The sequence below is a fragment of the Chelonia mydas genome, chromosome 16 (assembly GCF_015237465.2).
Source record: "Chelonia mydas isolate rCheMyd1 chromosome 16, rCheMyd1.pri.v2, whole genome shotgun sequence".
NCBI lineage: Eukaryota > Metazoa > Chordata > Testudines > Cheloniidae > Chelonia > Chelonia mydas.
The window spans coordinates 23042881-23062442 of NC_057857.1; the positions used below are offsets into that span (position 1 = coordinate 23042881).

General features: G+C 39.5%; 1 protein-coding gene across 6 annotated transcripts in view; it reads right to left on the minus strand.

Moving 5' to 3' along the window:
• NR6A1 (nuclear receptor subfamily 6 group A member 1) overlaps positions 1–19562 on the minus strand; it is a 189246-nt gene that overhangs the window by 55439 nt on the left and 114245 nt on the right. The window contains exon 1 of one of the 6 annotated variants that reach the window (XM_043530314.1): positions 5057–5259. The exons of the other annotated variants lie outside the window; for them this stretch is intronic. Within the exon in view, the coding sequence (XP_043386249.1) occupies positions 5057–5063 (7 nt within the window). The 5' untranslated portion in view covers positions 5064–5259. Of the gene's footprint in view, positions 1–5056; positions 5260–19562 lie in introns of those variants that run through there. 6 annotated transcript variants of the gene reach the window in all.

Sequence of the window (19562 nt, forward strand, 5' to 3'; positions counted from 1 at the left end):
TCCCTCAACCTTGAAATTTGAACAGAGAATTTCAGAACACATAAATGGTTATCATAACTTTTAGAGGAAATACAAGGCTCTTCTCTTGATTCTGTTACTGCTTACACACATTAAGAGTCTTTCAGTTTTATAGAGCCATGTGCGATATAGTATTGATTAAAAGACAAACGTCAATCGTCGCTGTACATTTTCATCGGGGGGGAGGGGAGAAATTAGGAAGCATTTTTCTGTTCTTAAAGTGTCTTATGCTTAAAGAACTCACAGGGGATGCTCTAGCTTTGTTCTCCCAGGCTATTGTCGCGGCCCCTAAGTCAAACAGTTGCTGCTACAACAAAAGCACTCACAAAAATCTCAACCTCATCTTGAACCCTGAAGATTTTTATGGCTACTCCCTCACTAAATCCTCCCCCTAAACCACATTAAAGGACTCATTGTTTTCAAAGGTCATGGTAGGTTTCATACCAAATTTTAATACAATAAAAATTCTACAAGAATATTATAATGTTTTACATAGGTGTCATATAAGACTGTGAGAAAGCAGAAGGAACCTCAACTTGCTTAGCTTTTTATAATGCAAACTGTAGAACCAATAGAATCAGTATCTTTTAAGGTAATTGTAATTACATTTCTTAACTGTTTTTCCTAGTAAGATCAGATAGCACTGTGGATGATTTTTAAATGAAGTTGATCTAAGAACGGCCGAAAGAAAACACTTACGGGTTTATGCTGATACATGTACATAAGCATAAAGAGTAACTCAGATGTATGTGTATGTAAGGAAATCATACATGTGAACAATATTATAAAGATACAAAATGTGATTTTTTTAGTAAGTCACATGTTGATCTATAAGCAAATGCACCTTGTTTTATTTTACTTGTGACCTGTATTATTCACAACATGAATAAAAGTTGCATACGGGCTACAAAGAATATGGATGGCTTGTTTTTGTTTTTCCAACATGTCAGTACCACAGCATTCCAGGAGAAAAATCTGGATGCTATTATTGTCTAAGCATAGTTTCCTTATTTGCTGTTGAAAAGTATCTAATTTTTTATTTTTATCTAAAGAGTATTCTTTAGATATTTACTTCTGTTTTTGTAGTTTGGTTACAAAAACCTCTCAACTCACTACAAAGGATTTAGCTTGGAAATAAAAACTAGAGTCTACACAATTACCTTATATTATCAGTGACAATTAGTGCTTCACAATATGGCAGGCACAAAAACCTGATCTGTGAGAGCAAGGGAAAGAATTGACCCTCGTCCCTAAGTACCTAAACCAGAAAGTGATAGAATGAAGCACTTTACTGGAATGAAAGAGGGAAAATATACAAAGTGACCAGTTTCAAGACATCTTGTTTACTGGGAATGCAATTTTTTAATTATAGAGACTTGTATCTATAAAGATTACAGACATGACACACCTTAAAATCACAATTTATAAATAGATTTAGCACATTTTTAATTATGCATTATTTTCTCTACTTCTGGTTTAAACTCATCTCAAAATAGCGCACCCTCAAGTATTTGTTTAGCCATGTTTAAATTTCAAGAGCCAATAACAGCTGTTTGGGGGACAGATCTCACACATGTGTTACTTAAATCTTAACAAAATCTTGCTCCCTTCACACCATCAGCGATGTCTCAAACACCAACAAGGCATCAAGGAAAGATTTTTTCCCCCCCTTCTTTTGCTTGTCTTCACAAACGCCTTATTTGGGCTCAAAACAATTACATTTTATAGTCAAACATTAGTATCAAGAAAAAGAAATTCTTAGTAAACTCAAAATTTCTAGGATTAGAATAATTCCCTTCCCATAACTGGATTGTTGCATTGGTCAAATAAGATTACAAAGCTTTAATTACACCCCAAAATAGATAAATTTGCTTAAGGGGGCTTTATTTAAATTGAAAATCTATAAACACATGGCTTTTTTTGCTTAAATAATTTTTTTTGCTCTTCCCGAGAAAGGCTCAGTATGTGAAGAATGCATCTATCTTAAAAGGGCGCACAATGGACCAAGGTCTGTCTCTCATACCCTGTTATTGATCTTTACAGATGCTGGAGATTCCCAACCCCCCATTCTGAAGGATAGCTTAAGAAATAAGACTTCCTGCCTAGCGACTGACAGGGCTGAAAGACCAGATTGTGTTGCTCTATGGATCAGGCCTGCCATAGTGAAAGCCTGAATAGAATTAACCCTCTGTGAACTAAAACAAAAACATTTGTATGCCCAGCTGTGATAGAGGTTAATTTAAATGGACATGGCCCCTAAAGTCTTAAAAAAGACCATTTACAATCTAATACTCTTTACTGTAAAAAGCATTATTCTTACAAAAATACAGACTTTAGCCTTAACTTCAGAGGCATCGGTTAGAATATTTAAAGAAAAATATAAAAGGAAAATACCATTTCTCTGCCACTGCAAATACATAATAATTTTGTTCATTTTCTCCAGTTATTAGAAACCACTCAAACAAAAAATGATGCCATATCACATTGCCTTTGTTTCTTCAGAGGCAAAATTATATAGTCGATCATATGGCATCAAAAAATAAAGAGGACAGACAAAGGAATCTCTGCTGACCTTTTTTTTTTTTTTTTTAATAAAGTGCAGACAGCGTATTTGATATAAAAACACAACTTTCTCTTCCAAAACCCAATGTTTCTTCACCATCAGATGATCAAAAAGTAATCTACAAAATGCAATTTGTTGAGTGCTGACTCTCATTAGCTGCCTTACCCTCTCACACAGCTGTTGCACACACAAGTGAGGAAATCATTTATCCTGCAGTTTCATTGGATCAGACTTCTCAAATATATCAAGTAAATATATGCACCAAATATTATTGGCAAACAGTACAAGTTCTAAAACAACTGTACACAATTCACCTGCAAAGCAAAAAGAACATTCAGAGCAGGAAAGAGCACACTGCTCCAAAACGTAATCCATAAGAATTCTACAGGATCTTCAGTGACTCATAACACATTTATCTTAAATTAAAAGACATTTAACATTTAATTTTATATAAATAAAATAACACTGATCAGAGCCAAATGTTTTACAAAGAGTTTTGAACAAATGCTGCCCCTTGAATTTTTGTGTAATTTGCTAAAATGATACAGCCATGTGCTTCACCTTTTGACTGTGGAGCTGTATTTTGCAGATGTTATAATACCCACAAGATTCAAAGTAACACATTTTCCATGAGTAGATGTTTTACACTGTTTACTCCTTTCATCAGATTTACTAACTGAGCAATTTCTCTGTCCTGATAAAGTCATGAAACTTTTTTCATGAGCGCTCAGCGGCAATTCAGTAGAAGGTTATATTTTGGCTAAAATTTGTCAGATTATGTTTCTTTAGGCGTAGAAATTCTGAAACAGTGAAACAAAAAACTAGCAAAGGCCCATGGGAAACATTTCTCATGGATGCAGTCTGTTACCTAAAGGTGTAATTTTCAAGAGTGAAAGAATTAAAAGGTGAAAAGATTAAAAACCCAGAGGAACTTCAGCCACAATGATTTAAAAAAAACAAATACACTATTCTAATACAAAAGTACTTTTTTTTAAAAAGTAAGACTAAATCTATTTAAAGAGACTCATCAGTGGAGACACTGCCAATGTTTTTAAGCATAGAAAAAACTGTAAAATAAATATCTGTGAACTAGAATTAGTCCCAGGAGAGATGAAACTTATCAAGAGTCCATATAACCCTGATACTATCAATAATTAACAATACTAAATAGAGCTTTTCCAGATGGTCAAACGGATTAGGGAATTTAAAATATAAACAAATTAAGTCACAGAACAAATAGAATACATTTTAAAAAAAATTAAATAATCTGAAATTCAATTAAGCATTTAAGATTTGTATGTAAAACATAAAAGCATTCAATCTACACTTTTAAAAAGTGTGGGGAGTTTTAAATAATGAAAACAACTCTCTGCAGCAAACCTTAGTGGCAGTCTTCAAACTGCACACAAAAACCAGTTGCCTGCTCTTGCTAACTCTCCTCCCCTTGAGGCTACTGTTTGCTATAAACCTTCATAATATTTCCCTAACACTGAGATAGTTCTCCCAAAGTTATGAACCAACTCCTTTACCTTCCCATGTATCCATTTCATGCTTCTCCGAGTTTGCTGGGGAGTTCTGTAGCAGCCATGAAGAAATGTATTACAAAACAGCCACCAGCCTGATGGTGAAACCTCACAATCCTTATTGCCAATTTCTCTCTAAGCTTTGGATACAACAGTCATCCTCACAGGTCAGTTTACAAGCTGGTCATGTGATTAGAAAGTTCAAGCCCTAAGGTCACAACTTGCATGGACTCCGTTTATTACCAAAGGTTATCTAAGTGGAACTGATAGCCTTATTTTCTTCAGTTAACAATGCTGCCTCACACATATCTCTGAAAACTAGTAGGGTAACATTAGCTCAAAACATCCCTTTGCCCTGACATCTTACAGATGTAATATGTGAACTGATGATATCTAATTAAAAAGCCATCATTAAGTGATGTGATAATTCCGAAGCATTTCTCATCTTTACAGAAGCATTCTATTTTATTTCATAAAACCTGACTGATCCAAGCCTAAAAGCCTCACAGGAGTTGCACTTATCACGAAAAGAAACTCTCCTGAAATCCGATGAAGTGAGCTGTAGCTCACGAAAGCTTATGCTCAAATAAATGGGTTAGTCTCTAAGGTGCCACAAGTCCTCCTTTTCTTTTTGCGAATACAGACTAACACGGCTGTTACTCTGAAACCTCTCCTGAAATCGTTACATCTGTATTTGTGATGACAATAGCAAGCCTTTCTAAGAGAAAAATGAAAAAAATACGTTGTTGCTGGCCTGAAGGCTATTTAATTATGACCTAAAAAGGCCCTCTGAACTGATCAGTCCTTAAAAGCTCCACAGAACCAGGATAAAATAACCAGGCCTCCACAAAACTACTCCAAACAAAAGATGATGTGCAAAAGTCAGTTATTAAAATATATATGTTAGAAACCTCAATCCACTGAAAAGCACAATCTTAGCGTCATACATTACCTTCCATAAAGTATGAATCTTGCTTCCTTCGCTCCCCCACCCCACCCCAAAGTCCTGCAGCTTTTAGAAAAGCATCATGCTACTGCCTTCCAGATTAGGGAGCCATGTCAACAATGCAACAGAGAGCAGCCCATCTCCCTGACATTGCACTGGAGAAAGCCAGGCAGCTAGGATCTTTATGCTAATGAGCTGTGATGTCACAGATAAAAGCCTTTCAACATTCAGTTAACAAGACCTTGAAATAAAAATGCATTCAAGACAAAACAGTTTCTGAAAGCCCAACACCACGTCAGGAGCTGGGGGATCCAATTCAGATCATCTTCAGGTTAGAGAGCCCCTTCTCCCTCCCAAGAGCCTAGCCTTCTTTCTGGATAAGCCAAAACATGGCACCTCCTGAAACATTCCACACGAGCAGGACCCTCATTAAAGGGTGGGACAGTGATTTATCACAAGGTGGCCATGTGATTGGATGGCAAATATTTGCTAAGCCTCATCACTGGTGACATTCCCTGACCAATGGGGCCGGGAGCTCCAGCTCCAGATCATTTTACAGGATGGGGCTCCGCAGCTCAGATAGAAAACAGCAAACAGAGCATGGAAGGAAAGGCTGCAATATAGCCACAAGTAACTTCTTCCAAAAACAGCCAGTTAGTGCACTGAATACACCGATGAACTGGAATCTGAATTAAGGTTTTGTAAATGTTATTACAATGATCACAGGCTGAATGGGGAAAAATATCAGAAGCGCAAAAAATGTAAAAGCAAAAGAACCTGAAAAGTTATCGATCTGCTCCTTTCACTGGGACCCAGGCAAGTTATCAAAACTTAATATCCATTCACAAAAGCTGTTTTCCTCATGTATTATTCTTTATGAAGTCTCTATGAAACATGGATTTTGTGAGCTGTCAGGATGTACCTTTGAGACAGTAATGAAAGAACTTTCAGGATTTCAAAGCTTAAGGACAGCTCTAAACAACCTTTTCCTGCACTGAGAATTATTGGTATGCCTAGGAAATTGTCTTTATGTATTCATTACCAGCAGGAGAAACAGACTGGTAATTCTTGTGAAAACTTTCCTTAACTTGAAACAGATTATATAATTGTGATCTTGTTTTTTTATTTTTTTATTTTATCATTTTTAACATACTTTCCATACTAGTATTAGCAAACGTTATTCTTAATCTGTACCGGCTACCTTTAAAAGACACCTTTGTGTTTACAATACTGAAATACAGCTACCTCTGCGGTGGAGCAAAGTAGTTAACCAGAGAACAGCATGCTGTACAAAATTCGGAGGGGAAGTTTTGGTTAAGGACCCTAGGCTGAATACTGACGTGCTCAAGGAACACACCCCTCTAGTGGTTTAAGGTCTCTTCTGAATGAACCACAACACAGAAAACTTTGTGGAACGCTCGTTACACACCTCAGAAGTTGAACAGGCATGAATAGATCGTGCCAAGATTTAAGCTTGTGATTCCAGAGTCTGGCTATTCCAAACTTAATGCTTAACCCACCAAACCATCTCCTCCAAAACTCAGGAGCACAGTGCATTTATATTCTCATAAAAAAAATACAGGAGTTCCCAGACTGGAACAGATACGTGGCATCCATCTAGTCCAGCCTCCTGCCTCCAACAGTAGAGGTATCAGATGTTTCAAAGGAAGGTGCAAGAAACCATGCACTAGGCCATATGGGATCACCTGCCCCTCATGAGAGTCGCATCCTATTTCCTCAGATAGAAATAGGTTCAAACCCTACAGCATGTTTTAGATCCTTACCAAACTATTCTAGCATGAACTATTGTGACTCTAGGTATTTTAATTCATAGAAAAGTCCAGCTCCTCTTTAAATCTTGCTGAGCTGTTGGCCTTTGTCACAGGATATTACTGAGGCTATGAGTTCCACAGTCTAATTGTGCACTGTGTGGAAATGCATTTCCTTTGATCACTTTTGAATTTTCTGCTTTCCTTCTCCTCACCATTATTTTATATATATTTTATCATGTCCCCTCTTATTTGTCTCTTTTCCAAGGTAAAAAAATCCCAGTCTTCTCAATCTCTTTTCACATAAGTTTTTCCAGGTGCCTAATCATTCTCGTTGCCTGTCTCTGAACTTCTCTAATTCTGCCATAGCCTTTTTGAGGTGGTGTGGCCAGGACTGAGCGCAGTATTCCAGATGAGTGCAAACCATGATTTATATAATGACAGTTCTCTATATTTTTCACTGTCCCATTCCATATGCATACTAATATTTTGTTTGATTCTTTTGACCATAGTTGCACACTGATCTTTCCACAGTGATGTTCCTCTGCTGTTACTTGCAGCCCCAAGCCTGTAAGAAACTGACAGTCATATGGACAAAGGCTCTGCCTACATTCTGTAGAAATGATCAGTTCTACACAGCACTGTGTGCTAAAACACATGGACTCAGCCCCTCTTCCATTCTGCTTGCTAACATTAAGATTGAAGAGCAGCCAAGAGAGGCAGGAAATCCCCAATTTCATATTTAATCGGAAGATGTTAGTAACTAGCACTCACAAGACTTCCAGTTCCTGCCTTGACAGGGACCTTCACCACTGATACTGTGTGAAGGAAAGTAGCCTGAAGGTCACTGATCTCATTCCTTATAAATATTTCAGAACTCACACTCTTTGAATCAAAGTAACATCTCTCTGATGTAGCCATATTGATTAAATCAATCACAATCAAGTTAAAGTTTTTTAATCGATGTATGTAACTGAATTAAAATATTTTCAACTGAAGTGCCTTAGAAGAGCTGTTGTCTGACCTGCACAAAACCTGCAATTCCCTTCATTTCATAAACACTGAAACCATCCGGGGCCAATAAGAATGCTCTATACCTATAGCAGTTAATCATTTTCAAGACTACGTTATAAAACGGTTTCTCTACTGTCAGAGTTAGATCATGTATTACTGAAATTTAAATTAACCAATTTTCTGTCTTCAGGCTATTTAACAAATTGGGATTTGGATTTAACATAAGGACTTCAGCATTTTAACATAAGTCTGTTTGTTTACCAGTGACCACACAAGAGCTGATCTGAAGCTTTGCACCTAGAGTAACATGAAAAAATAAAAGGAGTACTTGTGGCACCTTAGAGACTAACCAATTTATTTGAGCATAAGCTTTCGTGAGCTACAGCTTGCCTCATCGGATGCATTCAGGTTTTTTTTTCCACTGAATGCGTCCGATGAAGCGAGCTGTAGCTCACGAAAGCTTGTGCTCAAATAAATTGGTTAGTCTCTAAGGTGCCACAAGTCCTCCTTTTCTTTTTGCGAATACAGACTAACACGGCTGCTATTCTGAAACCTATGAAAAAATAAATAGGTTTTGGAACTCTGCAGAAAGGAAAAGAACAGCAGGAAATGACAGACGGAAACTGAACCCAAGAATAAAGGTGTGTGCTTTTCTTTCTTCTGTTCAGAAGCACATTCTGAGAGGGAATTTTGAATATGTCACAGCAGCATTTCAGTAGGACTATGAAAAGAAAAAAAATATGTAAAAAGCAGCAATAGTAGACCAGGTTGTGTAAGAAGTTTATACCTGTGTCTCCAGTATTAGGGAAGCTGTTGCAGTCACACCTGGAAGTGGGATTAAACTGGCCCTTAATTATTTTGCAAATGAGTAATGCTGGACAGAAGTTTTTCCTTGAAACAGACCAAAAATTCCAAATCAAAACCTTTTTTAAAAATAAGTATTTCAATAAAAATCCACCATGAAAATGATTTCCAAAATTTTGTTGTGAAAGAAGTTTTAGAATTCTCCAAAATTCAGAAATGTAGTTTCAGAAATTATCTTTTTTCATGATTATTGTTACTATTTTCTGTGTTTACATTATTTCTTAACATTGCAGTAATAGTCATGTATATTATATTATGCATGACTTCTACTGACATAATATAATTGAAATATTGTATTTTAAAATTTTTAAAAACTAAAATTTGGGAATTTCAGAAACAAATTTCTAAAGACTCAAAATTTTGGAAATTCTGTTTTATGAGAAATGAAGAAAATTTGTTTCTGTTCTGAATCAGAATGAGAAAATTTGAAATGTAAAAAATTCCTACAAAAAACAGATATTTCTGAGTTTGACCAAACTTCACAGCCATGTAGGTGAGGCCCCCACTATAAACCTCTGAATTCATGCTATCCAAATCAGGAAGCAGCCAAAAATCAAGCAGTTTGTATGATGAGCAAGCAACAAATATATGAAGGGTAATATGGTTAGGTGGTGCTAGACACATGCAAGACAAGAGGTCAAAGACAGACAGGAAAGCAATCCCAGGACTTAAACACATATGCCACACCACAAAGCTCTGTGATGAACCTAACTAATGGAATAGAGTCTCCCAAAGGAAGTCATGGAAACACCATAGCTGGAATGGATTTAGAACTATACTGGACATAGCCCTGGAGTGAACAGTCCTGCAACAGAAAAATGGGGGACCAAGAGGTCTTTTTCCCTTCTCTCTAATTTCTATATTTCTTTGATCAGGAAAAGTGGAACACTGCACTTACTTACCTATCCCTCTCAAGGTAGTTTAGCAAGTTTAACTACCTCCCTAACTGCCAAGCTAAGGCTAGAGAAGGGTAAATAGCCCAAGAAACAGCCAATAAAGCCTTCCAAATTCCTCAAAACCCACTTCGTCTGTGCATGCAGAGATCTAGTTTGCTAACAGCATGTCTCTCACACTGGGCAACACTGAACCTCAGAACACGTAAAAATTGAAGGACTCTAATTGTTCTGTAAAACATGAGGCCGGAAGGTAGATAGACAGTGGGCAGGAGAATAAGACAGGAAGGGGAAGTTTGTTCAATTGACTGAACCAAACAACTTTAGAACAGGGCTAGCGAACGGGCAAAAGTTCTGGCTGGTTTCTAAATTGTCATTCAAATCCAATTCAAACCAAAAATCCCAATACTATTATAACTGATGGTGTACGTTTTAAAGCAACACAAGCTCATAACAGCAAAAGCCAGATGTGCTAGTTAAAAACTGGCCCAGGTACAATCCTATCTGCAAGCAATTGATTCATTGTCCTGACAGCATAGCTATAACCTGCAGGCAAGGGGAAGGGCAGGAGAAAACAGAGTTATATGAGTATTTAGGTAAGGTTGGCAAGGGCTCTAAGATGACAGTGGGTAGAAGATTTCTTCAGGCAGCCCACCCCACTTTCACCATGCTTCTGCCTCACCTTACCAGCAGGATACACTGCCAATACAGGCTGACTTTGGCATGAGCATAGCAATAGAGTAGTATGAGTGTACCAGGAAGGGAAAATGTACCCCCCCCATCCTCAATATTAGAATATCATTAAAACTTTACACCACCACCAAATGATAAAGGGGAAAGCCAGCTGAGCTGGTGAAGTCAGGCTTCTGGCAATACTGTCTGCAAGGACTGTCCTCATACTGATGGCCCAGCATTTTCCTCCCAGCCTAAGTCTACTGGAAGATGACACCATCTGGACAAGTTAGAAGAGATGATTGGGCAGATCACAGGTCATGAGAGTTGGAGGAGGAAACTAAAGTGGAGACGGAGTTGTGCAGAGCATTAAAAGATAGTCTGCAAAAAATGAGTGCATTTGTTCCTTTTTTCATTTCTTTGCACATCGTGAAGTAGGCCTGAAAGATGGGGTGATGGTGTGTTCTGAGGGTTTTTCCTCTTTGGTTTTTACAATACAGAATATAGATGTTTCTTACCTGCCCCATTTTTCTTGGAAGAAATCTCTAAGGATGACTCAAGAACTAGCAGATTTAGGACCATTCAAATAAAACTGATTGATCGAGGGGAAGTTATCTTTATTCAGATTGTTTAAAGCTCTTTATATTTTTAAACTGGTAAAGATTCAAGGCTCCTGCCTCTTTAATTTGGAGCTGAGAAGAACTCCAAAATAATGAGTAAGTACCTACCCCATGACCATAAAAAAAAAAAAAAAAAAAAAAAAGATTTTCGAGGCAATCTTAGGAATATTTAAGGATCTATCTTCTAGCTTTGTAACACCTCCACCTATTCTCAGTTGCATGTACAACAGTTACAAATGTTTATAATTTACCTTTAAACAAATACAAAATGCGCACATGCACCAATGCAGATCTCAGCACCCACTCCCCCAAACCATCCACTCCCCCATTCCACCATCTCATGCCAAGAGTCTTCCCAGGCCCGCACTGTACCCTAGCAAGGCTCTGGATACTCTCCTGCCTCAACCCCACTCCAGCAGCTGCTCCTATCTCCAGCAGAGCTTTCAAACGTGAGCTGAGCCTGGCAGGACCTGACTACAAGTAGGGGATTCAAGTCAAGTATGAAAAGAACTCTACATTCTTGGGCACAGGTTGGAGTGCAAGGGTCTAGTTCTGAGGAAGGACAACTTGGCAGCTGATTTTATGCTGTGGCGTCTTTCCTGGGTCCTCAGATGTCACTGTGTGTCGGACGAGGGCTCTTAACAGCCACATTACAATAACTGTCCCCTTTCCCCATTGAGCAGCCAGGAAGCAGCTGCCTGGTCTGGACCTGAGCACGGAGAAAGCTAGGCCTCCATTCCAGGCCTGGATTGGGCTGGCCAGTACCATGTGGTTCATATCCTAAGTCATCATTGAGACCCACCGCCACCTCCACTTCAACCACAACTGTTCGCAGGGGATTAGCAAGATGGTCCCATGGCAGGGGTAGGGGATGAGGGGACAGGAGACCAGGCCAGTCTTATCCCAGGGCGGGTAGTGGGCAGCAGGTCCAGGGTGTGTCTCAGTAATGGCTAGGAAGGTGAACCAAATGGCACCAGCCAGCCTATCCCAGGGCAGGGATCTGGGACTGGCCTGCCCAGGCTGTCGCAGCTATGCCCAGCTGGTGCAGAGAAAGGGCAGCATGGACAAAGCAGTGACTAGGAGTCCTGGCCCAGCCTTCCCCAGTGACCTTCTGCAGGCGTGGGGGACATGCCACAGCATAAACCAGGTTGCCACGTTGGTCCCCCAACCTCCGCTAGACCTTTGCAACCCAACCTGAATAAATACTGGGGTCAGGGCAGGTGTGAAAACCACTGTGTACTCTCAGGCTCAGGTCAGGGTCAGACTTGCTGTGGTGTCGTGGCCTTTGGGTTGGGCTTTAAAAGAGGGCCCAAGCAGACTTCTAGTCTCCAGCCTGCAGGACACAGAGCTTCCCCTGGACTCCTACCTCCGTTAACTCCAGTTTCCTGTGCTGCAGTGAGACAGTTATTGTTGAGCTCCGGGCATCTGCCTCCGCCGCATCATACCTGTCCCGGGTCTCTAGCTCTTCGCACACATGGCCTGGCAGCTGCTATCGTAGGCATCTGCAGCACCAGTGGCCCAACAGTTTAGTGGCCAAAGTGGCCTGCAGACAACTCAGGCAAAATTCCTAAACTGCTCGTGTTTTCTACTGAGAGTCCCAATTCCCTCAAAACTGGCCCCAAATCCTGACACACATTAATATCAAACGTGTTAGTAACATTGAAAACTAGACCACACAGACTATCAGTGTAATCCCAGCTCAAACCATCTGCCTGCCTGCTCTGGAAAAGGCTGACAGTCTGATGGAAGAGGCAAGCAGAGCTCTGGAGAACATGTAGATTTTCATATCATAGAATTAAAGAAATGTAGGACGGGAAGGGACCTCATAGGTCATCTAGTCCAGTCCTTTGGGCTGAGACAGGACTAGGTATTTCTCTTGCTCTCTCTCACAGTGAAGGAACCTGGAGTGTGCGGCACATACAGGCATGCTGCATATCCAACAGCCCATCCATTCTTTTCAGAGACGGTGGAAGGGTTATGGGGCATTTCACTACCTCACCGGACTCCGCTCGCGTGAACAACATGAGCTATCAAAATAGGCAATTTTAATGTTTTGGCTACGGAGGCTTCTCATGTCTACAAGTGTAACCTGCTAATTCAGCCTGGCCTATAGGTCAGCAAGAGCCAGGAAGCTTCCTTGCTATATTCAAGAGTTGGAACTTCATTGATTTTAGATCACTATCTTTTTTCAATTGATGTGAGGACTTCATTCTGCATCGAATTAGTACAAAAAAAATGGGTACGGTGCAGCGAGCATGCTGTTAACATCACACAGGGGGCTACTTACGAAATATGGAGGGTTTTTAGCTTTCCAAATCCTTTTGAACACTGCTCCCATACCAAAAAGCAAGGTATTCTGAACAAAGCTTCAGAGACATAGTACATATGCTAACACACTGAAAAAATTCATTTGACTACTGTTAGTGTCTTTGCCCATTATCAGTCCTTTGGGGCCAGAAGAGTGTTAATTTTAAGGACTGTTCACATGGCAGTGCAGTTTGACTTTCACTAACACACTCTTCTCAATTCAGAGATAAGATTTAAAAAGTCAGATTAAGATACATTATGACTAATTGTTTAGCACCAAAAAATGCACTGGTACATTCAACAAAGAAGATTTGAAAAGTTATGTGGAGTTTAATTTCCTGGTGTTGGTAGGTTTTCAACATCCAATATTGTTTGGATGAAGTTTTAGCGGCTTGGATTGTACAAAATAAAAATAAAAAAAAATCAATCAAGATTAAAAAGAAAACATTGAACTGAATGCAAATTGATTCTATACAGATAGTGCCAAACACAAAAGCCTATCAATGTGTGCGATTTCAGAGTTAGACAGTTCTCAAGAAGTGTGTGCAACAGCTTTGAGATCTGTCCCTGTCTCTTACGTAAAAGTGTAGTTAAAATAGTTAGCTGTTTGTGTCTGATGTTAAATAATCCACACTCAAGCAACTACAAAATAGTTATACCCAGTAAAATGGGTAAGAAAGGCCATGCGCAATAGCCAGTTTTTAAACTCTCAATTGATTTTTAATCAGTCTCCAGTACACCCCAATAGTCAAAACGTCATTTAAAAACAAAACAGCTCCCCTATTTTAGGATCATGGTAGCTCCACTGAACAGGTCTCTAATTCCTCCCACCCCAATCATTTCATAATCCTTCACAGCGCTAATGAAGCTTTGCTCATTTTCATAACAATGCGACACACTGCCATGCAACCACTGTCTGAGGCACAAACACCTCTGCGGAATGAATGGAGTCGAGGTTGTGGATTACAATATTGAGGACATTTGAATGTTTATAGCAACTTAAAATGTGAATTGGTTCCACACACTTCAACTTGCTTTGTAAAAAACAGGGGGAAAGTATGGCCAGGGCCAAACCAAACACTGAAATGCTTTTGTTTACAGTATGAAACTATATATAAAGAAATGTCAGGTTCTTGATTTTGCTTTTATATCTCTTTACCAATGCAGATACGTCCACAAACAATGGATACATAAAGGCAAGAATCAGAGGTTCAGAAATGTCCATGGCACCTTCCAAACACAAACAGAATGCAACAGGTACCGAATGCTACACAGGCAAAGAAAAAATTTGGCCTAAATATCTGATAAGTATGTAAAGACGAATGTACAATGGGGCACTCTGGGATGCAGTATGCAGGGATTTACCTGTGTGACTACCATTGGTGTTTTAGGCCTGGTAAGTGGCAATGCAGAATCTAGGCATTGCTTCCTGGTGTTATTTTAACTGAATCTTACCTGCCAAGGTACTGGGAATTTGTATGGAAAGGTCTGAGTTTGAAAAATGTAGGGTTACAGACTGCCAATTAATCCTCAAACAGGGGTTCTCAAACTGGGGGTCAGGACCCCTCAGGGGGTCGCAAGGTTATTACATGCAGGGTCGTGAGCTGTCAGCCTCCACCCCAAACCCCACTTTGCCTCCAGCATTTATAATGGTGTTAAATATATAAAAAAAGTGTTTTTAATTTATAAGGGGCGGTTGCACTCAGAGGCTTGCTATGTGAAAGGGGTCACCAGTACAAAAGTTTGAGAACCACTGCTCTAAAATGTGTAGCAAAAACCTCAAATATCAATTAAAAACAATGTAAATAGCAACTTCTGTAACTAAAATTAATGCAACAGTTTGGTAAATTGTAGAATGACAAAAATATGGAGAAGAGCAGTAAGCCATTAGCTTACATTACAAAAAAGCAAGTGTGGGGCATGTACCCTTCAAGGCAAAGGCCATAATTCATTCCAGCCTCCGATCCACAACCCTAGCCATTCTTATCTGGATATGATCATAGCGACATGCCAGTGGAGCATTACAAACTGCTCTCATTTGGATCAGACTATAGCAGCTTTTGTTGGCCTGAAGGACAGCAAGTTGTTTTCAAACATAAAAAGTATGCTAACCTGGTGAGCACATCACATGCCAGTTCCTTTTCAAAGGATCTTGTCCAGTATCCATCCATCTGGTATTTCCAGTAGAGTTAGAGTGAGGAGTTATAACCTAATCTACAACTTGCACGAGTGCTTTATTATACTAAAGTATTTGCAATTCTGTCAGACAAGAGTTTGTAAATCCACAGATAACATGTTTCAGCTACACTGATCCTGACAGGGTCACATCTACATTACTGGGGAAGTTACAGCTTTCATTTGATGCAATGGAAAACAGTTCAGTTACAATAAAATATACCATGTCCATTTTCCATATACAACTCCCTTGTCCCCTATTCTTTCTGTACACATTCCTTTGTTTTAATCATGGATAAAGAAGAGATTATTGTTTACATTTGAAAAACTGGTTTACAAAAACTTGGAAAGATCTATAAAGAATGTTAACTAAAACACGAGCTTGGTAACTAATCCTCTCTTCATTATTTAATGCATTGAGAATTAATTAACATGGCAAAAACACTCATCTGGTGTACATGAAGTAAAGACTCTTCCTTCTTACTAGTCCGATAGATAATTGTGCAAAAGTTATATTTTTACACCATATCCACTTTTCATATTTGTGTGGGAATTGAATTCTTTAGCCTAATCAATTTAACGGGGTGCGATAAGTATTTCAGTGCTATTGATCTGATCAGGGACACATAGCAGAAGCTATCTCCATAGAAAGGAAGAACGCAGAGGTGAGGTTAAGCGCTGTTTAGAGAGGTTACCCTTACAGGAAAGGAAGAAGAAAAATGGAATTTTAGGAGTGAGATGTATATGGTTTTACTGCCTCAGGGAGTAAGTACAAGAAAAGAGATCTGCAAGGATTACATTGCTATCAACAGGCGATCCAGTTCCTTTCTGGGTCTTAATAAAAAGGGCTTTATTTGATGTCATGACTTCCGTCAAAACCAAAGTTTTTAGAGACTTATTACTGAAATATAGGATTCTGTCTCTCTATGCTTGGTAATTAGAGGAAGTAATAGAAAACTGGTAGGGTAGGTTCAGGTCATTCTAAAGGACATTCTGAAGTCTTTCAGCCAGATCCTCAACTCTGATTTAAAAAAAAAAGCATATATTCTGTGCTTGCACATGCATGCAGAGTGCTCCATTTTTCCATCTAAGCTAAGACACTAAGCAGCCAAGAGTTGAATTTGAATTGTACATTGCTCAGATATGAATTTAAGCATTTAGTTTTCATAACATGGCCTAACTGGAGTAGCTAAATGAACAAACTCTTATGGAATTAACAATGCTTGAATAATGCTTTGCTACAGAATATTCTATCCTGAAGGAGCATATGACAAGTATAAACTGATACAGAAACACACACAGAAATCACTTCATCCACAACTGAAATGCAGCCATTCTTGGGTGAAACATGAGAATCATGTAATAGTGCAGAAGAGTTAGCCAGGATGCAAAAAAAAAATCTTTTGCATTTGATGCTGCTCAGGGAACTTTGTTAATTTCCATTTTTTAAAATTGCTAAACAGAAAACTGGCAGAGTTACTTGGGGTCTATTGTGTAACTAACTTCTCTGAGCACAACCATGCTAATTATACTTGGCTTGCTGCTGATGGTGGTATTTTTACTGTTGGTCTGTCTATTATTATTTTATTAATGTAGCCCTTGAGAATTTCTCCCAAATAGCGAGCTGTGTAAGTAAAACAAGCATTGATTAGCATCTATAGCAGAGCAGCAATTACAGCACCTTCAAGAGCTGCCCTTGCCTTCAAACTTCAGTCAAAAATCCAACCAAGAGAGACAAAGGCTGCTGCACTGAGAGATGAGACCTTCAACAAGTAAAAAGGCAAATCCTGTAATAGCACCAACCAGGGATGTTCCGTCACCATTCAGCTGCTTGGGATAAAAAAAGGCATGGGAGAGATGCCCACTGAAATGACACTCCTTATGAAAAAGCACATAGCTTGTGGGGGAGGGGAAGGAAACAGCAATTAGAGCCATCTGGAACAACAAGGAAATCCACTTAGGCAGGGGGACAGTAGTTTCATCCGAGGAATAAATCTCCTGGAAACACCAATAAATAGGACCCAATCCCGGCAAAAGTTCATTGCTTTCACTGGTGCAAGCTCATGACCAAAAAAAATTTGTTTTCCCTCCCAACTATGTTCTCCAGATATTTGCACAAACCACTCAGAGGGAAATCCTGTAGAAGAAAATTGAGGTTTTATACCTCTTCCTAGCAACAGATCTGAAACAGATATAAAAAGTTATATGGAATAACCATTAATCCAGCTGGTTACAGTCAGAGCTTTCATAGACTACAACCCTTACTACAGGAAGGGAGTCGGCAGCAGAGAGCAAAATAAAAAAAACTCATTTCAGAGCTTAAATGACAACCAGAGTAACAGACCAACGAGCTCTCTGCTCTGGATTATTTTACTAGTCGTGGTCTCTCAGCTCCCCAGGGCAGCAGGAATCAAGACTGCCTGTGGAGTGAGAATACCCAGCCAGGAGCTGGACTGAAGGAGGGGAGCAGGCCCCTCGGGCGCATGAAGGAGCAACACATTTAAATACTTTCTGCAGAAACCAGCTGTGTAATTAACACACATCCAAACTACCTAAAAAACAGACCAGCTAGCTCAGCTTCATTACCAGGAGACAAGGAGGAAGCAGAACGGAGAGAGACAAGTGTCTACTCTGAATCTTTAACATGCTATTGGGAAGTGGGGGCAGGGCAGAGATATCAGCTTCTTGTGGGACCAAGGAGAAAAAGGGGAAAACTCATCAGAGGGATACAGTACCTAGGAACAAAAAAAGCAGAGTTTGCCATAAGACTGATGCCACAGCTCAGTCCAAGGCACAGGGTTCCTTCAGAGGCAGTTGTCTCCAGTGGAGCAAGACCTAGAAACTGCCAAATCTTCCATTCACTGTGTGGATTTAGTCAAATAACCTCTTCCCTGTGCTCAGGATGTTGTGAGAATTAATTACAATTAAAAAGTTTCCAAGTATTTTTGGGTGGTTGACAATGTTATTTAGTCCACTCTGCACTTGTTCTTAGGCTATGGAGCAGACCATGTTTTTCTAGAGAACAGAAGTGTATTTAGATTGTTCTATTTTTCTGCTGAAATACTGGGGTGTTCACAAACAGAACATTTGTAGTGCAAGTTCTGCCTATCAGTCCTTTCCTCACCCAAAATACAGGCAGCAGCAGTGATTAAATCCCAGCTTCTTTGCTGGGCAGCAGTATAGTAACTGATCCAGAGCACTGGGTGTCTGAATGTGGGCACGGGCAGGGCACTGCACATGTCACAACTGCCCACTTGTGAGCTAACTGGGAATTGAGCCCTCTAAGGGGATGACCTGTGTGCAAGGATTGAACAGAAGGGATGAGGTGAAGGAATGTGACCTCAAGGGGAAAATTCACTGGAACAGATCAGCAGTCCCTACCATACAGCTCATGCTCATGAGATGAAAATGTGCATATTGTATTGAAAAAAAAAGTATGACTGAGGCTTGTAGTCTTCAAGATTTACATTTAATTAAAAAGGTGACACCTACTGTGAGGAGCACCCTAACCTGGCCTGATCTATGGCACTGGGCCTTCCCAGAGTCAGGAGGAAGAGACATCTGAAATAAAAACAACCTGCTAGCCAGGAAACATCGCATATGATGAACAAATGCATATGTGGGAGAGGGAGGAGAAACAGCTACTTCTCTTACAGGGCTCATTGAAATGAGAGATGTATTACTATAAGATAGTGAATTTCTTGGGTAATTGGGATTTGAACTCATTCTGAATCTGGTACATGCAATATTTTATATTTCCTATCAGAACATCTTGAGTCATTTCGGTGCTAAGCTTGGCTAAGTTATTAGGTTTCACTGGATTCCTGAACATACTAAGCTTTCACCATTCAGATTCTGATGATTATACAGCAGAGGGCAGCATCCTACAGACAGACAGGGACCACCACTGAAACCACACAGGAAGAATGGATGAGAGTGAATAAGGTTGGTACCCCATGGGCCCACAGGGATGCCTAATGTAACGAAGCAAACCACTGAAGGCAGGTGTATATCCTGCAGAATGCAGTCTTAACAATTAACTTAAAAAGTGATCAAAACAATGAAATATCAGACAAGGGACAGTGTTAACACCTCCAGTCAGAAATAGTTCACACTTATTTGCATCAGTCAGAGGAAGATGAATACAAAATACAAATAATGAATTAAACCTTAGCAATGCCAAGGGTAAGAAACTATT